At 36.3% G+C, this 17,562-nt stretch overlaps 1 protein-coding gene and 1 long non-coding RNA gene across 3 annotated transcripts in view; both read left to right on the top strand.

Annotated features, from left to right (window-relative positions):
* The first annotated feature begins 8,712 nt into the window (after positions 1 to 8,712).
* Positions 8,713 to 10,123, top strand: LOC122090629. The gene is made up of 2 exons (XR_006143711.1): positions 8,713 to 8,846; positions 9,202 to 10,123. It is a non-coding gene; the product is annotated as an uncharacterized LOC122090629 (long non-coding RNA).
* A 3,109-nt stretch (positions 10,124 to 13,232) lies between these two features.
* The window catches only part of LOC122091856 (E3 ubiquitin protein ligase DRIP2-like), a 22,070-nt gene continuing 17,740 nt past the window's right edge, over positions 13,233 to 17,562 (top strand). Inside the window, exons 1-3 of one of the 2 annotated variants that reach the window (XM_042662043.1) lie at positions 13,233 to 13,705; positions 13,841 to 14,059; positions 15,544 to 15,643. In XM_042662043.1, the coding sequence (XP_042517977.1) occupies positions 13,945 to 14,059; positions 15,544 to 15,643 (215 nt within the window). In that variant the 5' untranslated portion in view covers positions 13,233 to 13,705; positions 13,841 to 13,944. Of the gene's footprint in view, positions 14,060 to 15,543; positions 15,644 to 17,562 lie in introns of both variants that reach the window. The other variant, XM_042662042.1, reaches the window with a different exon arrangement.

The following is a 17,562-nucleotide window of genomic DNA, read 5'->3' as shown; positions in this document are numbered from 1 at the left end:
GGGGTGCACGTGGTAGATTTTGGTCATGTCCTACCAAGCCTGGGAAATGCAAGATGAAATCAAAACGTTTCTAACAAAATTATCAAGACTGAGATCACACTGTGGATGCTATGAATCATGGAAATGATTAAGTAGCTGCAGCTTATAACAATGTGTGAAGAGAGGGGAAACACATGAAAACCACTCCTGTCTTAACCATATCGAATGGTAACGTGGAGGGTATTTTGGTTGTATTAAAATCAAGGGCAAGAAAATGCTAACCGCTTGTGTGGCCATTGTGCAGACCAATAGGAGGTCGTGTGTAGACATCTTCAACGAATGAAACGCATGAGGTAGAAGGTAGCACAGTATTTTCGCTCCCGCATGTGTTTAGGCATAGATATTTGTCAAAAATGAATGATAGGAGATTGCCTGACAATCAAAACGCCATATTTTTCAAGATAGTAGTAGAATATGATATATGAGATTTTTCTTATTAATATTTTTAAGGTGTCAAATAATTTGTAATTTCTTTTTTATACTTCTAGAGTTCTAGTATGACACACTTCTTTCAATAAGCATAAAATCATGTACTCAAAATGTGTGTGACATCATTATAAAAAAAAAAAATTTTTTTTTTTTGACATCATGGCAACTCTTGGAAAATGATACAATGATACATACACTTTCAAATTATTTTGAAGGGTTTTTTTCCTAGTCACTACCCTTGGTGAAGTATAACGCTTCACAATTTGTCACATGTCAATATATTGGTACAATTTCAGCTTAAAGTAAGTAAATGAAGTAGTTAAAATTACAAAAGATGCCAATTTGTATTTTATATTCATCTTCATTTGATGGCCTTTTGGTAATTTTACTAAATCGTTGAAGCAAACTTTGAGCAACTTTTTTTACTTTGGACTAAAATTTGGCAATTGAGATGTATGTGGGGTCCCCTATCACATGGACCAACCCATGCATTGTCAAGTGGCAAATAGTAAAACATTATACTTTATTAGGTATAGTGATCCATTGAAGGACTCTTTTTTGTTACCATAAAGAATTTTTAGGAATAAAACAAGGGACAATTGAAAATATTGCCGCAAGTTCTAAATGCACCTATAGATGTATCATTTAGATTTTTTAGACAGTTCCTTAGTCTTCAATCCTCTATAAACTAAGGATACACACATGTTTGTTGCTTCGAATTATTAGTACATTTAAAGAAGAAAGAACGTTACCTGCTAGTGTGTGTCTACACCTAAACACATTAGGTGCGAAAAGATCGCACCAATTATGCTCCTGTGCACTGGCGTGTACCTGCACCTGCGAGGTAGCGTTCTATTACCCTTTAATGAGTTACTGCGTCCACTTTAATGGACAGCCAATGGAATTTTTTTTGTATAGTCTATACATTTTCATGAGTTCCTCCCCTAAGATCTTTTCTCTTTATCTTTAAATATATATATATATATATATTTTTTTTTTTTTTGTAACGATTTTTACATTTATCATACAACCAAATAAAGGGGGAGAATTCTTCCTGCCGGCCCCTTTGTTTTATACCTATGATTTAAAGGAATTCTGTACTCTCTTTTTTCTCATTTTTCCTCCATGTAGGCATGTACTCATCTTGCGACACAAATTAGAACCATTGATAGGCTTCTAAAAATGAAGGTCTCATTCTATTTTCAGAGGGCCACACCTGATAGATCTACCAAACACTTCCCCCAAGGTCTGTTGGATAGTGAATAAAGGCTAAAAAAAAAAAAAAAATGAGTGCATCCCATGGGGCCACAACTACCTCATAATTGAGCTAACATCCTCTCAGAAGAAAAGATATCCTCAAGGGTATCTGTGACTGTATAGAAAATAACTCTTTCAAGACAATTTGCACTAGTATTAACTATGCATCCAATAAATATTTTAAGGGCAAGAGAAAACTATCCTGATAGGTACACGTCAATGGACATATTGATAAAAGAGCATATAAGAGCATCTTCAACATGTGGATAGTACGGTCTTCCTACCCCATTGTATCTAGACATGTTTCTGTGCCAGTGGATATTGGTTTTTCTTTCATATTTTAATGCTCTTATCACCTAAGAAACAAGAAAAAGGGAAAATGTTTTCAGGTCTACAACATGTTTAGTGGCAGGGTAAAGGTCTAATCAGAACTTTGGCAGATCCGGAAGTTCTCAGGTGAACTCTGATTGCTAAAGCCTCATCAACAATTGCTGAAAAAGGTATCCGTGGCGTGTGGATATGCATATCACCCTTTCTCGGTGGTTGGGGATTTTGCATCCCGGTCCCGTTGTATTCAGTTTGGTATAGAATATATCCGAAAATATGAGGTGATAGCCGACAAAGTAGAAGGTTTGAATCCATAACCATATGGATCGGAGTTGAATGAGAATCATTTAACATTCGCCAAAAACAATGAAGAGTACTATGCACCCTGCGTGAGTGGCCCCAAGGAGATGAGAGAAGTTGAACTTAGAACCACATGCTTCCTGAGGTGAATATCCCTTACCAAGTCAGCTACCTGCCCCCTTGGGGTTTTCTAACACCACTATTACATTTATATAGTGGTCACTTCTAAAATTATACATTTAGAGGTGGTAAATATCTACTGTTGCTAAAGGTTATGGTCTATGATGAAATGTATATCTTTTCATGGTGTTTCTTTTATTTTTATTTTTTTATTAAAAATAAGGAAAAAGAAAACTACTTGGTCAAGTGGTTCCTATGCCTAGACACTAGAGTCCATGAAATTATTGCTTTGCCCCAATGAAATGCTCTGGCATGCACTCTTGTCACACCCCGTTTCATACAAAACCGGATCAGTGACCGAGTTAACACATGTTAACCAAAAACCTGTCAGGATCATCTGATACAGTAACCACATCATAGCATACACATACACTAAGTCAAGCAAATCTTGTATTTTAGCGGAAGTCTTACATATATATACTTATAAATACCCCAATATTCTTGATACCCAAATTGTATTACATAATACATTTACATTTGGGCCCGTAGACGTGATATATATACACAAGAAATACAATTTAAACATCCAGAGCACAAAAGGGGTAATATTTCCAAAATAATAAAAAAGAATCTTGTGTAGGTATCAGTGTTGCTATCCCGCAACACAACTCACGCATGGACACTCTGTCCCGTGCCCGAGATCTTCAGGGACCCACCAGTCCTAGACTAAAAACTCCTCAATGGGTCCCGGCTCTAGCTCCTCAGCCGAATAACCTACAAGATCATCGAAAAAATGGTGTGCACATGGGATTAACTCACTAGCCCAGTAAATAAAAAGAATGACTAACAAATATTCACAATACATATGAACATATATGCATGTAGTTCATTTTATTATCTTAGTCCACCTAAACAACAATTCTAAGTCATAAATTATGTGCTACTCGCAACCACAGTATGCTTAAGCTTTGGGTACAAGCCGCGAACCTCATCCCACGATATGCCCATAGGGTTGCCAGATAAGACCAACCGTGGATACCAGAAAGTAACATGGGCCTTGCCCTGCATTAAAATAAAATGGGTTTTGCCCTGCATTAAAGTAAAATGGGTCTTGCCCTGCATTAATTTAAAAGCATTACGATTGACTCTCTTGTTATATCACTAAAGTTGCCGACAGTCCTAATGATCAGCCGAGCGTACTTTTAACCGCCACCGTTGGTACACAACCTTGGGCTTCCCCCCAATGATATACTCAACACCTAAATTCTTATTAGAAAGGGTTGTAGCACAGGGATATGTCCTTCCTAACCGCATACTCCTATGTGAGATAGTACGACTGCATAGTGCCACCGCGTCCCATTCCACGGGCCACCAATGCATTTGTGTCCAAGCCGACTATGACATCTTGTCTAGCAAAGCATCATATTCCATGGTTTAAAGTCATCCATCTCATATCACAAGCAAGAATAGGCAATTAGCAATTAAAGATATCAACATGTCAGATCATAAATGAATTTCACAATGCACACATCAATGCATGCAATGGCACTCATGGATGACTAGTCTACATAATAAAGATATGATGACATGGCTAATCTACAACCAGAATGAAATGATGCAATGTCTTCTTCCCACTTACCTAATTATGTACGAAGATCACTCTTGTGCGATGATGTGAGTTTCTAGTATAACCTATCATAAAAAAAGTTGGATTTAGTATATCTTTACTTTATGCTCATAACCAATGAGGTATGATGATCCCAATGTGTTTGGAATCACTAAAGTAGGTTACCCGACAAATTTGGGCCCAAATGGGACTCGAGAAGTCGGATTGGTGGGCAAGGCACCCACCAATCCTTGCTCACCGCTCGACCCAGGGACTCTGCCTGGACCGACGGGCCAAGAGCGATGGGCCAGGTGGCCCATCGATCTTGCTCGTCGGTCGAGCCAGCAGCCTACCTAGGATAGGCAGGTGCTGGATTAGTGGGTTCGACCAATCCCAAGCACCCACCAATCAGAACCGGGATTTTGTTGTTCTCTCCCATTTTTCATCCCACCTTGGGGAAACCACCACGGGTCGATTCGACAGCATTTTCCATAAATCTAAGGCTCCACATTATGATTCCAATATAGATCTAAGGTCAATCCAAAGTCTTGAGCGTGAATCTTACCTCTTTGCTCAAGAACACCTCAAAACCCCAAATCTTCTCTTTAGCTTAACAGATTAACAAATGTTTCACAAATCTTGCAAGTCTTCTTCTAAATCCTTCACAAACAATATAGGACCTTTATTAAATCTTAGATTCACATTCTCAAGAGATAATAACAAGATCAAGGGATTGCTACCACAAATCGAAGGGTTTTACTTAGGGTTTCATAAGGGTTTAAGGAATATGGACTTTACTCACCTCAAATCGTAGATCTCGAGATGATGATTGTTAATCCGGCATCAAAATCGAAAGATTCAACCTCGACGATGCACAACAAGTATTTTCTCCCCCATTTCTTCCTTCTTCTTCCCTTCTCTCTCTTCTTTACTTTTCTCACCCACCGTGTAAAACAATAAATATGGGGAAAGAAAGGTAATAAATTCTATTTATAGTGGGGTCAAAATATCTAATGACTAGAGTGGTAGGTCACACTTGTGGGTCCAACCCATCCATGACCACCCACCGTCAGCCCAAACTTAGTCGAAACATAAGGAGTTTCAATGGGGCTCGGCCCTGACACATATTTCACTCTCGATAATCGATCAACACACATACTTGGTATAAAATACGGCTATGTACCTTTATTATGTGTACATGGCCTCGTGATACGCATAAATATACGATTGGGTACACAGACTTCACTAGGCACTGACTCCAACTCATTTGGCCAACCTGAGATCAGAGTCACCCTTGCCATCATGTTCCATAAGGTACTCGCCTTGACTCACTCGGGTTCAGGTCTTACAAGACCAAATCGAACCAACCAGGAAATTAGACCTGGTTTAAAAGTAGGGTATCACGACTCTCATTAGGCCTTTCTTTACTGCAAAGACCACACCTAAGAAGCAATCTCTTGCCTAGAAATAAATATATTTAGCGGCAGTAAAAAAAGCCACGAAAGGGTATATACTCGGACTTTTTTTTTATACAGAACGCTAATAACAAATTTTTTTATTTTAAATAATAATTATAGAACTAAATATTTAGTGATGGTAAAACAACAACAACAACAACAACAACAACAACAACAACAACATCAACAACAACAAAAACAACAACAACAACAATGGTTATTAGTTGCTGGTATAGAAAAAACTAACGGAGGGGTAGCACCCTGCTTGCATGAGGCAAGCTAGCGGGCGACAACAATAAAGATGTGGGGATGAGGCATCATATAGTAGAGGCGAGGGGTAATTTCAAAGGGAGAAGACTAAGATATACACATAAATTGAGTGCAAGCTTGTGGAACATGGGCAATGTTCCTAGTCTTCCCTCATTTTTAATAAAAACCATAGATTATTAATGGTAGTTGTAACAGAAAATGCTACAAAAAGGTATATTTCTCATCATAGACTGGAACATTTAGCAGAGGTAATATTTACTGCCACTAAAAGTATGGTTTTAGAGGTGGAAAGATTTATCGATTTGGATATGTAAAGGATTCCTCTCCATAGAGATTAGGAACCAAAGAGTGATCCCACGACTGGGTGACCTCGGGATGCGTGCCTAGTTCATCCCAGCTATGGGATCACTCTTTGGTCCATGGGATCCATGGAGAGGAGCCATATCCGGATATATAAGTGATGGAGAAGCTTCGTCTTCCAAACAGGACGTCGAGAGTATTGTAATGGATCAACCCAACAACGTCACAACCTTCAATGGACTATATACAAGGATATCTTAGAGGAACAGTAAGAGCTTCAGAGAAACATAAAAAAATATTAGAAAATATCCTAGATGCTGTGAAAATTTCTTGTATCTTTACTATGGTCTATCTTTTATTATATTGACTCAAAATTTATGTAATGAATTAAGAATGATATTGTACCTAATTTGCCTTAAGTTCAAATTCATAATTTAGTTTTCATAATTTTTCAATGTTGGAACAAGTATTAAAGTGCCATATTATATACTTAATATTATTGGCCTTACGGAAACCACTATGATGAAAATAAAATATACCAAAGAATAATTAGATATTGTTAAGCCATTATAATCCATCCAATAAGGCTAACCAAACAGTTTTCTAGGAAGAATCACTACATAGAATCAGGGTAACCAAGCAGATTTTCAGGAAGAATTACTACACAGAATCACGGATACTAAACAGTTTTCCAGGAAAATCATGTAACATAATCAAAGTAACCAAACAATTTTCAGTTATGAAGATTGTTCAAGAGAATGTCTCTCAAAAGATTTACATCCATATTCGATACACACACCATTTTATTCCATATAACCCAGGGAATAAAGAATGATCCCATGGCTGGGGTGACCTCGAGATGCATGCCCAGGTCCTCCCAGTCGCGAGATCACTCTCTGGTCCCTCGGCTCTATGGAGAGGAGTTGAATCCGGATATTTAATACTAACTTATTTGGAGGCTATAAAAATTACTAATGCTAAAACCCTGCCTTTAGTGATAGTAAATAATTATTACTGCCAAAGTTTATGCGTTAGTGTAACTAAGAATCTAATAGCTAAAAATTTAAATTGAATTGGTGCTCGAATTCTTGGTATCTTAGGATCATGTCTAAAGTACAAGAGTATTGATGCCTTTGAAGAGAGACTTTCAACGATTGTTTGATTCTGCTGGGAGGTACACTCAGATGAATCATAAATCAAAGGTTGTGGTTCTAAAAAAGATAATATTGACTCATCCCGTAGGTATTAACTCCACTCTTACTACTAGTTTGAATCTAAATTTTTTATAAATAGTTGTATCTTTTATTATTTCTAAATTTTTCATATTTTATTTATGCCCTATTTTGATGCCTTGAGTTTGCATCTTCTAGATAGTTAATATATTTTTTTTATTATTACTATTATTATTATTTTTAATGATAGGCTATGAAAGCCAAGGAATAAAATTCGGTCAAACTGTCTTATATGTCATTGACAAAACCATCCTACCTAGGGAATGGGCAAAACAATAAGAAGCCCTAGTAATAATGTTGACAAGGCAACAAAAAATCTTAATAAAGAAGAAAATATGACATATACTTTTGCAACTGGAAAGCACTTGACATTTACTTTTGTAACCGTAGAAATTTGTAACGGAAAAGAAAATAACATTTACTTTGGTATTTGTAAACAGGCAAGCAAATGGATTTAACCCAGAGAGTCTCCAGTTTTCCTTTCTGTCTCAGATATTTGTTCCAACCTTGAGCGATTGACTAGTGAAAATTACGACCACAGTGTGAAAGGGCAAAACAATAAAAAACCCTAGTAATAATGCTGACAAGGCAACAAACAAACTCAATAATGAAGAAAATATGGCATATACTCTTACAACTGGCAAGCACATGACATTAACTTTTGTAACCATAGAAGTTTGTAGCGGCGAAGCAAATGACATTAACTTTAATTATGACAAAGAAAATAACATTTACTTTTGGTACTTGTAATAGACAAGCAAATGGATTTAACCCAGAGAGTCTTCAGTTTTCCTTTCCATCTCTGATATTGGTTCTGACCTTGAGTGATTGATGAAAGTTGCGACCCGAGTGTGGAATGGGCAAAACAATAAAAATCCCTAGTAATAATGCTGACAAGGCAACAAACAAATATAATAGCGAGAGAGAGAGAGAGAGAGAGAAATGGCATATACTATTACAACTGGAAAGCACATGACATTTACTTTTGTAACCGTAGAAGTTTGTAACAGCAAATGACATTAACTTTTGTAATGGCAAAGAAAATAACACCTACCTTTAGTGTTTGTAATGGACAAGCAATTGGGTTTAACCTAGAGAGTCTCCAGTTTTCCTTGCTGTCTCTTATATTGGTTCTGTCCTTGAGTGATTGACTAGTGAAAGTTGCGACCCTAGTGTGGAATGGGCAAAACAATAAAAATCCCTACTAACAATGCTGACAAGGCAACAAACAAAGTTAATAAAGAAGAAAATATGGCATATCCTATTACAACTGGCAAGCACATGACATTTACTTTTGTAACCGTAGAAGTTTGTAACAGCAAAGCAAATGGCTTTAACTTATGTAACGGCAAAGAAAATAACATTTACTTTGGTATTTGTATCAGACAGGCAAATGGATTTAACCCACAGAGTCTCCAGTTTTCTTTTCCGTCTCTAGTTTTGGTTCCTACCTTGATCGATTGACCAGTGAAAGTTGTGACCACAGTGTGGGTTTTGGGTTTTCTCAAGGTAATAACTTTACCTTCATCATTTTCTAGGATTTAGTTTCATTACAATTGTTTTCCATGACTATGCTTTGAGGTTTCTCAGTTCCTCATTTATTTGTTGGATTGGATTGCATGATTCTCTTGCCAATTCTTCTCCAAGCAAAAAATGGTTGAATTGGAAAGTATTTATATGTTGATCAGCAAACTCTGCTAGCAACTATATATAGACCATTATATTGTCAATGATACTTTACTTATTAGCAAAAACATTGGATTCTTGAAGGTGCTTTGAAGGTTTGAGTTGGTCATTTAACTAAGTGATGTTTATTTAATTATTTATTTATTATTTTTTTTTTTTTTATTTTTTTTTTTTGCAGGTCTATTACATGATCGGCATCATATGTTTGCTTCTAGCTTGTGAGAGATTTCAGATTTTGCTTCACTGATCTGTGTATTGGGTTCGTGGTATTTTCAGGTGCTTGAACAGAGAACTTAGAAGGGATATGTTGTATATCTCTAGGAGCTGTTGGTTATTGTGATATTTGTTGTTCTGGGGTTTTTTGGGTTCTCAAAGGTGACTGTAAAGTCTTTTATAAGTAAAAAGTTTTGGACTTTTTTTTTTTTTGGATAGCTGATTCATTGTATTTAGCTTTTGGCTTTGAGATCGAGGTGGCAATGAAGACGAAAAGCGTTTCACTCCTTGGGTTTTAAACATCTGTGGGTTGTAGATATGGGCATTTGATTTAGGGTTTCGGAAAGATGGGAGCATGTGGTGATGCGATTCAGGTAGATACATGGAATGTCGGAAAATAAATGGAAGGAAGAAGAAGAAGATGACGAGACAAAGGACACTGGGTAGTGGTTCACGTTCAGATTCATTGTGAGCTCCATCTCAAGATCCAAAGTAGATTGGAGATCCACTTTGGATCTTGAGATGCAGCTCCCAGTAACCCTGAACCTGAACCAACACCCAGTGTCCTTTGTCTGGTCTTGTTTCTTCTTCCTTCCCTTGGATATGATTTTTCGACATTCCATGTCTCTAGACTCTCCACCTGATAGCATCATCATATGCTTCCATTTTTTCGAAACCCTAAATCAAATTTCCATGTCTACAAAACCCACAAATGTTCAAAACCCATGGAATTAAACACTTTTGGTCTTCACTGCCACCCCGATATCTCGAAGCCAAAAACTAATAGGTCTGTTTAAATGTAACCAACTATGTTTCAATTGAACTTGTAACCTAATATACAATGGAACTTCTCTCTTACATTAATGATTCATAACGAATTCCTCCAATTGAAGCACCAAAAGTTATTAAGGATATACGATATCTCTCTACTTTTTTCTCTTTCATTTAACTGTATCCCATGCTCTACTTCTTTTTCTCTTTCATTTTACTGTATTCCATGGGCTCTAAATTCTGTTGCAGATGCCTTGTCTATCATATGTATGCTAAATTGATCGTTTTCCATTCAGTGGTTTCATGATGACCTATGTTTGCATGAGGCTATTAGCTTTAACGATGTTTACACACCAATGTAATGTCTTGCGTCCTTGAGCAAAGAAGAAGATGATCACTATGTTGGAAGAAATATTGCAATAGAGATCTCTCAAAAACACCCAAACTCACGGAAAGAACTCTCACCCAAAAACTCTCCAAAATCCTCAAGTCTCTTGTTTCACAACATAACATATAAATACTCAACCAACTGAGGTCGATCCATCAGGTTAAATCTAGTTTGGTCATATCGGTCCAAGCTCTCATATTTTAGATACACATAACATAAACCAACTAATACAACTGACTTTTCAGGCCATCTAACAATGGGATTTCGAGTAAGAGAGCTTATATCTGCAAGTTACTTCGCCTTCAAAAAAGGGTTTCCTGAGTTCTGATAGTGAGTGTGTATGTGTGTAACACAGAAAGAGACGAGAAAGGGTTTTAACTAAATTAAAGCAAAACAACGCCCAATTGAAATTTAAAGTTATTAGGTTTCTATCCTCGGCCACTGTTGATCGAAGCCACGAGGAGTTAGTAACCTTGGATTGAACTAGAAAGAGATGAAGAGATTGGCAGGGGCTCAGGTGCAGCCAAGGGTTCATGCACTGGAGAGAGAGAGAGAGAGACGAGCTACGCCCATAGGTTGCAGTGGAAGTCGGAACTGAGGGGATCATGTGGTTTGAAGATGGCGGACCTGTTAAAGAATGACGGTTGAGCACTCCGGTGCATGGTTTCAAGTATCGGCCGTATCAGATCGGTATCAACTGAGACCAATCTTTCATCCTTGATCGATTCAGATCAATTATCGTTTCTGGAGTAAAATAGTAAAAATAACTACTTTTTTAAAAAGCAGGGCAAAACCGACTGATAGCCACCGATCCAATCGGTATCGACAGATACTGATACCAACACCATCCCCTAAATCCATGCTCCCGTGAGGGCAGTGAGTAGCTTAGCTCCGATGAGGGCAGTGAGTAGCAGGTAGTAGAACAGGGAAGGTTAATTCATTTGGGAGTTTTGAAGAGAAGGGTAAAAAGGTAAGGTAAGTTTGCCCTATACTAAGGGCAATTTAGTAATTTAGAAAATTATGCCTAATTAATAAGTACCTCAAGATAGGGGAGGTTCGAGTAATATTTGACATTGTTGGGACTTGAGCATAGTTTGAGAGCTTGGTATCACGGATGAGATCAATCAAGATCAATATTGATTCGATAACAATCTAGATCGAATAAGATAGTCATCTCAATATATTTAATTACATACATGCCCCAAAAGACAGTAAACAGTCGAAATTATGACCCCTACTACAATTTTTTTGTATGAACCATTCTCACCTGCGCCATAACCATTTGATGTATCAGTTGCAGTAGAGCTAAGCCACCAAACCAGGATTGAATCACCTACCTATATATCCTATCATATCAGTGTTTTCTTTTTCTAAACTTTTGCCTTTTTGGGTAAGGGTTTAGGTGAGTTCCATGTCCACGAAGCTTTTCAGGTGGTTCTTGCATCTTAAAGGAATGAAGATAACCCGAAGCAAGCTACATCTATAGAATGTATACTAAACATAACCATAGTTAGTTAAAGCGTATTTTAGACATTCATTCTTTTTTTTTTTTTTTTTTTTTTAAATTGATCTCAATCGTAGGTTAAAAAAGTTGAGAAAATAAAAATATTTTAAACTTGTTTAGAGCGTGGATTTAGGGGATGGTACCGATATTGGTGAGTGTCAATCGGTTTTTCCTTTTTTTTTTTTTAAGTACCAATTTTTTATTATTTTATCCCTGAAATGATATGGATCACCGATCCAAATCGGTCAGGGATTAGTCTTAGTCGATATTGATCCGATATGACTAATACGGCCGACACAAGACTGATACTTGAAACCAGGGTTTAGAATGCATTTGTCTTTTTTAGGGAATGTTGGCACTTTAAATTTTTTTTCTTTCACTTTTAAAAAAAATAATTTATATTGTAAAAGTTTATGACCTACACATTAAATATTAGTATTTAATTGATAAAACATGAATTGGTCTCACAATTATGTGTGTATGATATCTTTGTGTGTGTGTGTGTGTGAAAAAATAAATATATTAAACCCTAAAGAAAACACTCTACGTTCTAAGAAATATTTATCATTCGAAAAGAGGAAAAAATAGAGTTTTTGTTTAAAGAAATGTGTTGAGAAACCTTTCAACAAGATAGTGTTTTTTTAAATCTTTCAAATGAATAGAACCTTTCTACTTAAAGTTTCAGTTAAGAAAAATACCCAAAATCAGGTTTGATTTTACAAAACTAAAATTTTAAACTCATCCAACCCATTTTCTTATATGAAACGATGTTTCATGTAAAAAAAACATAATTTCCAATTTGTGTCAAAATATCATTTAAAAAAAAATTGGTATTTGGTGAACTTGTTTCAAGAATGATTACCCCAATTGTTTATTTATTTATTTATTTTTTGTATTTAGAGTAAAACTAAAATGACGGAACAAAGTTTCTCGTCGTTCCATCATTTTGTATTTCTAATGTTTTTTCCCCATTTTCATTCTAAAAACCCGAAAAAATCAAGTTGACACCACGCTTTATTCAATTTTTTTATTCACATAGAAGGAAAAAACGTCAGAAATATTTTTCTGAATATCCACCAAACGCAGCCTAATTCAATGTAATTTCATTAAAAAAAAAAAAAAAAAAAATCAATGGTTCTCAACTTCTCATCTTTGGTATTATGGTATCTCCCAGGCTTCTTGTCTACGCGCCACTTGCCACTTAGGGAGGACTCAGGACTTTTTTTTTTTTTCTTCTTCGCAAGACTCAGGAGTCAGGAAGACTAAGGCATAGCTTTCTTCAATGTTCGGTTCGTCGGAGTGCTTTTGACTTTCTACATCAAAACACGATCTTTATTCGTGGAACGGAACTAGCACGCACCCTTCCGTTCCCATGCGCTTCCTCCAGTTTCACCTCGCAAATGTCACTAACATGCGCCAGGGAGATACGTTTGTGTGGCTTCTTGCCGTGCGGTGTGCGCGGAAACCATGAGAGAGAGAGATAATGCCAAATAGTCGTTCGAAACTCGTGGAGAACGAGGAGGGTGTACTGCCGCTCTACCCGCGGCGCACTTTATCCGTGAGGCTGTTTCTCTCTCTAAAATAACTCTCTCTCCAACCCGTTGGTTGTTATCATTAAAAACCTCTCTTTGTCTTCCATGCTATTTCGTCGAATCTCTCTCGATTTCAAGCCTCGAACAGATCATCCACCACTGGGTTGTCCAAATCCAACAAAACCCACGTCGGTTTTTCGCTACTGGTCCAAACCCATTAGTAAATCACCGCCGAAAATTGGTTCTCTATTTCACACCGACGACGGATCGAGAGGTTTTTTCATACTCATACACATCTTCGTGTGTGAAGCAAGCAACAATTGGTTTCCTTTTGCGTAGTTCGTCGTCTTCTCGTAGTATCTTTCTTCCGTGATTTCTCATAGTTATATCATCCTGAATGCTGTTGCAGAGAGGGGAATATGAACGCAAATCGCGTGCTTTCTCGTCTGTTACTGACATGCATCTTATTATTACGTCCGTGAAACTGCTCTGAGGGGTTGCGAGGTTTAGGGAATGACAAGCCAAGTGGTGAAGGTCCGGAAGGCCACTCTCGCTGCGTGCATGACATGCCCTCTTTGTAACAAGTTATTGAGGGACGCTACCACCATATCGGAATGCCTTCATACGTGTGAGTCTCCTCAACTCTGTTTCCTCATCTTCTAAATCTCGTTTCTTTCAATCTATTTCGATACTATTCTTTCGTATTCGTCAATTACATGAACTTTGTTTCTCATATCATGCGTTTCTATGATCTGGGTGTTTCGTATTTTGCATTATTGCTATATGTGTGTGTTAATTCGCGTTATCGTTTTCTGGGTTTCTCTTACTTTTCAAAATTGAGGCTTGGCTAGAGAAAGGGGACGGAATTACGAGAGAAGATGTTGTTTTGGTTTATCATCTTTCTAATGTTCGACGTACTGGTACGAATAAACTTACCAAAAATAAGAAACCGGTTTCGTGTTTTCTTCGTCATTAATGACTCTATCGAAGAGGATTTGGTTTTCGAGAAAATGTGATTTTGGTTTTTGACTTTCTAATTTTGTGGTTTACAATGTAATAACGAGTGACGAGTTTGTAATATAGTTTTGCGAACGCGAAATTAGTTGATAAGATTTCTATGGGTTCTTCCTTTTTTTTTTTTACTCCTTTCTTGTTTATTTTGTGTTATTGATCAGGCCTGTGCCTATGGTCATGAAGACATGAACCGAACACTTGAAGCTGGTGGTGATGTTTTGAAAATAGAACCACTATTTGCTAGCAGTAACAATTTAACGCAAGAAAGTATCTTGGGAAAAAGATAGTTAATGAATCTGAGTATGGTTCAAATCTCTTAATCAAAGTTCTGTTTTCCCATTGTTCCAGTCTACTTATATTATGCAACGACCTCCAGTTTTGGAAGCCAATCATGTTCAGTCAAATTAATTTACTTTTAACAGATGAAACAGCTTGAGATTAATAAAATTCCTTAATCCGATTTTATCTTACAAAACAAATCGTGGAAAATTGGAACTTTGGAATAGTAGTAGGGTCAAATTACTTTTGCTTGTATTTCATTGCAATGTGTCTAACTAGGTGTATCTGCTTTTTTCCTTTTTCCTTGTATATTTTTAAAATGGAGTCAATTAGTAGATATCACTTAGGAATGAGAACTGAGGAGACGTCAAAGTCGTAAAAAAACTGAACCTTCTTCGTAAATTTCATTCTTGAAGCTTCTAGATTTTTTACACTTTTGCAGGTTTGTAGTTGTAGGGAGTTTTTAGCTCTGTGGGTTAATTTCCCCTTTGGTTGGCTGAATGTTTCTTTGGGACTATGTTCATCACTTTTATGATTTCATAATCATTTTTTCTGGGCAATGCCTTTTGAGATACTATTTATTCTTTTGTTTTATTAACTTGTTATAAACTTTTATGTGTCCTCTCTATTGTTTCCCACTATTTTCCCACTTCCATGCTTCAACTAATAAGTTAAAGAGGCACATTAATTCCTTATTCTGCACAGTTGATATGAATCATATATTGAATATGTTTAACATTCAATATCCAGCCTTTTGAAGGTGGTTTTAGACTTTTTTGTAATCTTAATCTGACACTTGTATCCTTCAACTTGAATCAGTTTGCAGGAAGTGCATATATGAGAAACTTACAGATGAGGAGGCAGATTGCTGTCCCATATGCAATATAGATCTGGGTTGTGTTCCCGTGGAGAAGCTCAGGTCAACTCATTCTTTTGTTCTTGTTCTGCTAAATATTTAACATGTCATTAGTTCCATCATGCGTATAATGTTTATAATTTTGAAAATTGTTCTGTTGCTATTTGCATATAGTGTTTCTCTCGACCTGATGAAATTAATTACGTTACCTGAAGTTAGTTATCAACACGGGTTTTTAATCATATAGATCTGAGTGTTTTAAATTTCCTTCGCCTGTATCAGCGGATAATACTTTGTCCAATTTTTAGGTTTCCTAAGGTCTGTGTACATCTATAGTCCAACATATGTCACGCTAATGTTTTAGTTTTGTCAAAAACTGAAATATTGACTCCATTTTTTAATATAAAATATTGAAAATGTTTTTCTGAAAGGTGTTATACTATCCTAGATATACACCATCACAATATCACTTATTATGTTTAAGTTATTCAATAGGTTAAAAATAATAGTTATGTGTGTACAAAATTCAACTCAACTCAACTAAGCCTACTTCAAACTAAATGGATTGGCCACATAAATCCTGTTTCACCATTCAACTCTATTTGAAGCCATACTTCTTGTCCACCCATCCATGCCATTTCTCACCACTTCTCCTAGAGTCATTTTAGGCATAGCCCCTTACTCTTTTAGCTCTTTCAATCATATTGAGAAGGCATAATATGAAGCTCTTGTATGCCATTTTCCCAAAAATAGCTTATAAGTTAGTACTAAATAGTTTAAGGGAAAAGTGTCTTTGACCCTACAGCATAATCTACGCTCAAAGACAATTGAATTTTAATTTATATTATTTTGAAGAGAGAGAAATAAATAAAATAATAAATGTGTCTGGTTGTAGCCAACGCTGTATGCCAAATAACCCTTGACCATAGTTAAATTGCTGATAAAGTGACAGGTTGTATTTAGTTGTCAGTCATATCTATGGAAATATTTTATGTTACCAGAGACATAATATGGAAATCTATGAAGGATTTCCTCATAGATTTCGGCATGTTCCAAAGATATCTGGAATTTATGTGTTATGAGGATTATGGGAAATGTGAATCTGTGTTTGTGAACATAAAAGAAGCATGACCCTACCACACTTAAAACTGGTTACTGTTGTTGGCTAGGAAGTGGTACGGGTGCTGAATGTCCAGATGCCCATTGATGTCCAACACAGTTACTTTTAAGAACCACTTCCGGAGGCTGTGAAACATATAATATTAACCTTTTGGTTCTTGTATAGGAAGCATGTATATCATCTCAAAATAGAAATGACACATAATAAATGTTAAAAAACTAATATAACAAATCAGAAGTTGGTTCTTGTATAGGAAGCATGTATTTCATAAAAATAGAAAATGACACATAATAAATATTAAAAACTCAAATAAAAAAAAGAAGAAACCAGATCTAGAACAATAAATAATAAATGATACTGAAGAGAAAAATATTGATTAGATGAATAACAAATGCACTTATTTCATGAAGACTCATCCCACCTGCTTGAGAACAGCTATTTCCTTGTTATTGATAGTGTGTAATGCATTCAAAGGTCATATTGCTGTTAGTTCATAAAGTAATAAGCAATTGATGTATGATAAGAACGCTGATACTAATGTTGGTGTCCAACATGGCACCTGTGTAAAAGTTAAGGCTTAAATAGATCAAAGAAGTAATTGTATGACATGGCAAAGTCTTGAAAAATAATGTGTCCTGTTACATGGCAGTGAAGATTTTCTTTTAGGGAGAGGGTTCTCTGAGCAATCAGGGTAGCCTGCACGCACTCACAAAAAAATTTCTATTCATTTTTCTCTGTCCAGAATTTAGGACAAAAAAAAAAAAAAAAAACGTTTGAGTAGGTGTAGGCTATGCCGCTTGCTTAGAGAGACTTTTCCCTTTCTTTTATTAAGAAACTAATGTTTGTTTCCAGACCCTTTTTT

The sequence above is a fragment of the Macadamia integrifolia genome, chromosome 10 (genome assembly GCF_013358625.1).
Source record: "Macadamia integrifolia cultivar HAES 741 chromosome 10, SCU_Mint_v3, whole genome shotgun sequence".
In the NCBI taxonomy this organism is placed as follows: Eukaryota; Viridiplantae; Streptophyta; class Magnoliopsida; order Proteales; family Proteaceae; genus Macadamia; species Macadamia integrifolia.
The sequence above is the reverse complement of the archived record's forward strand: the minus strand, read 5'-3'. Positions and strand labels throughout refer to the sequence as shown.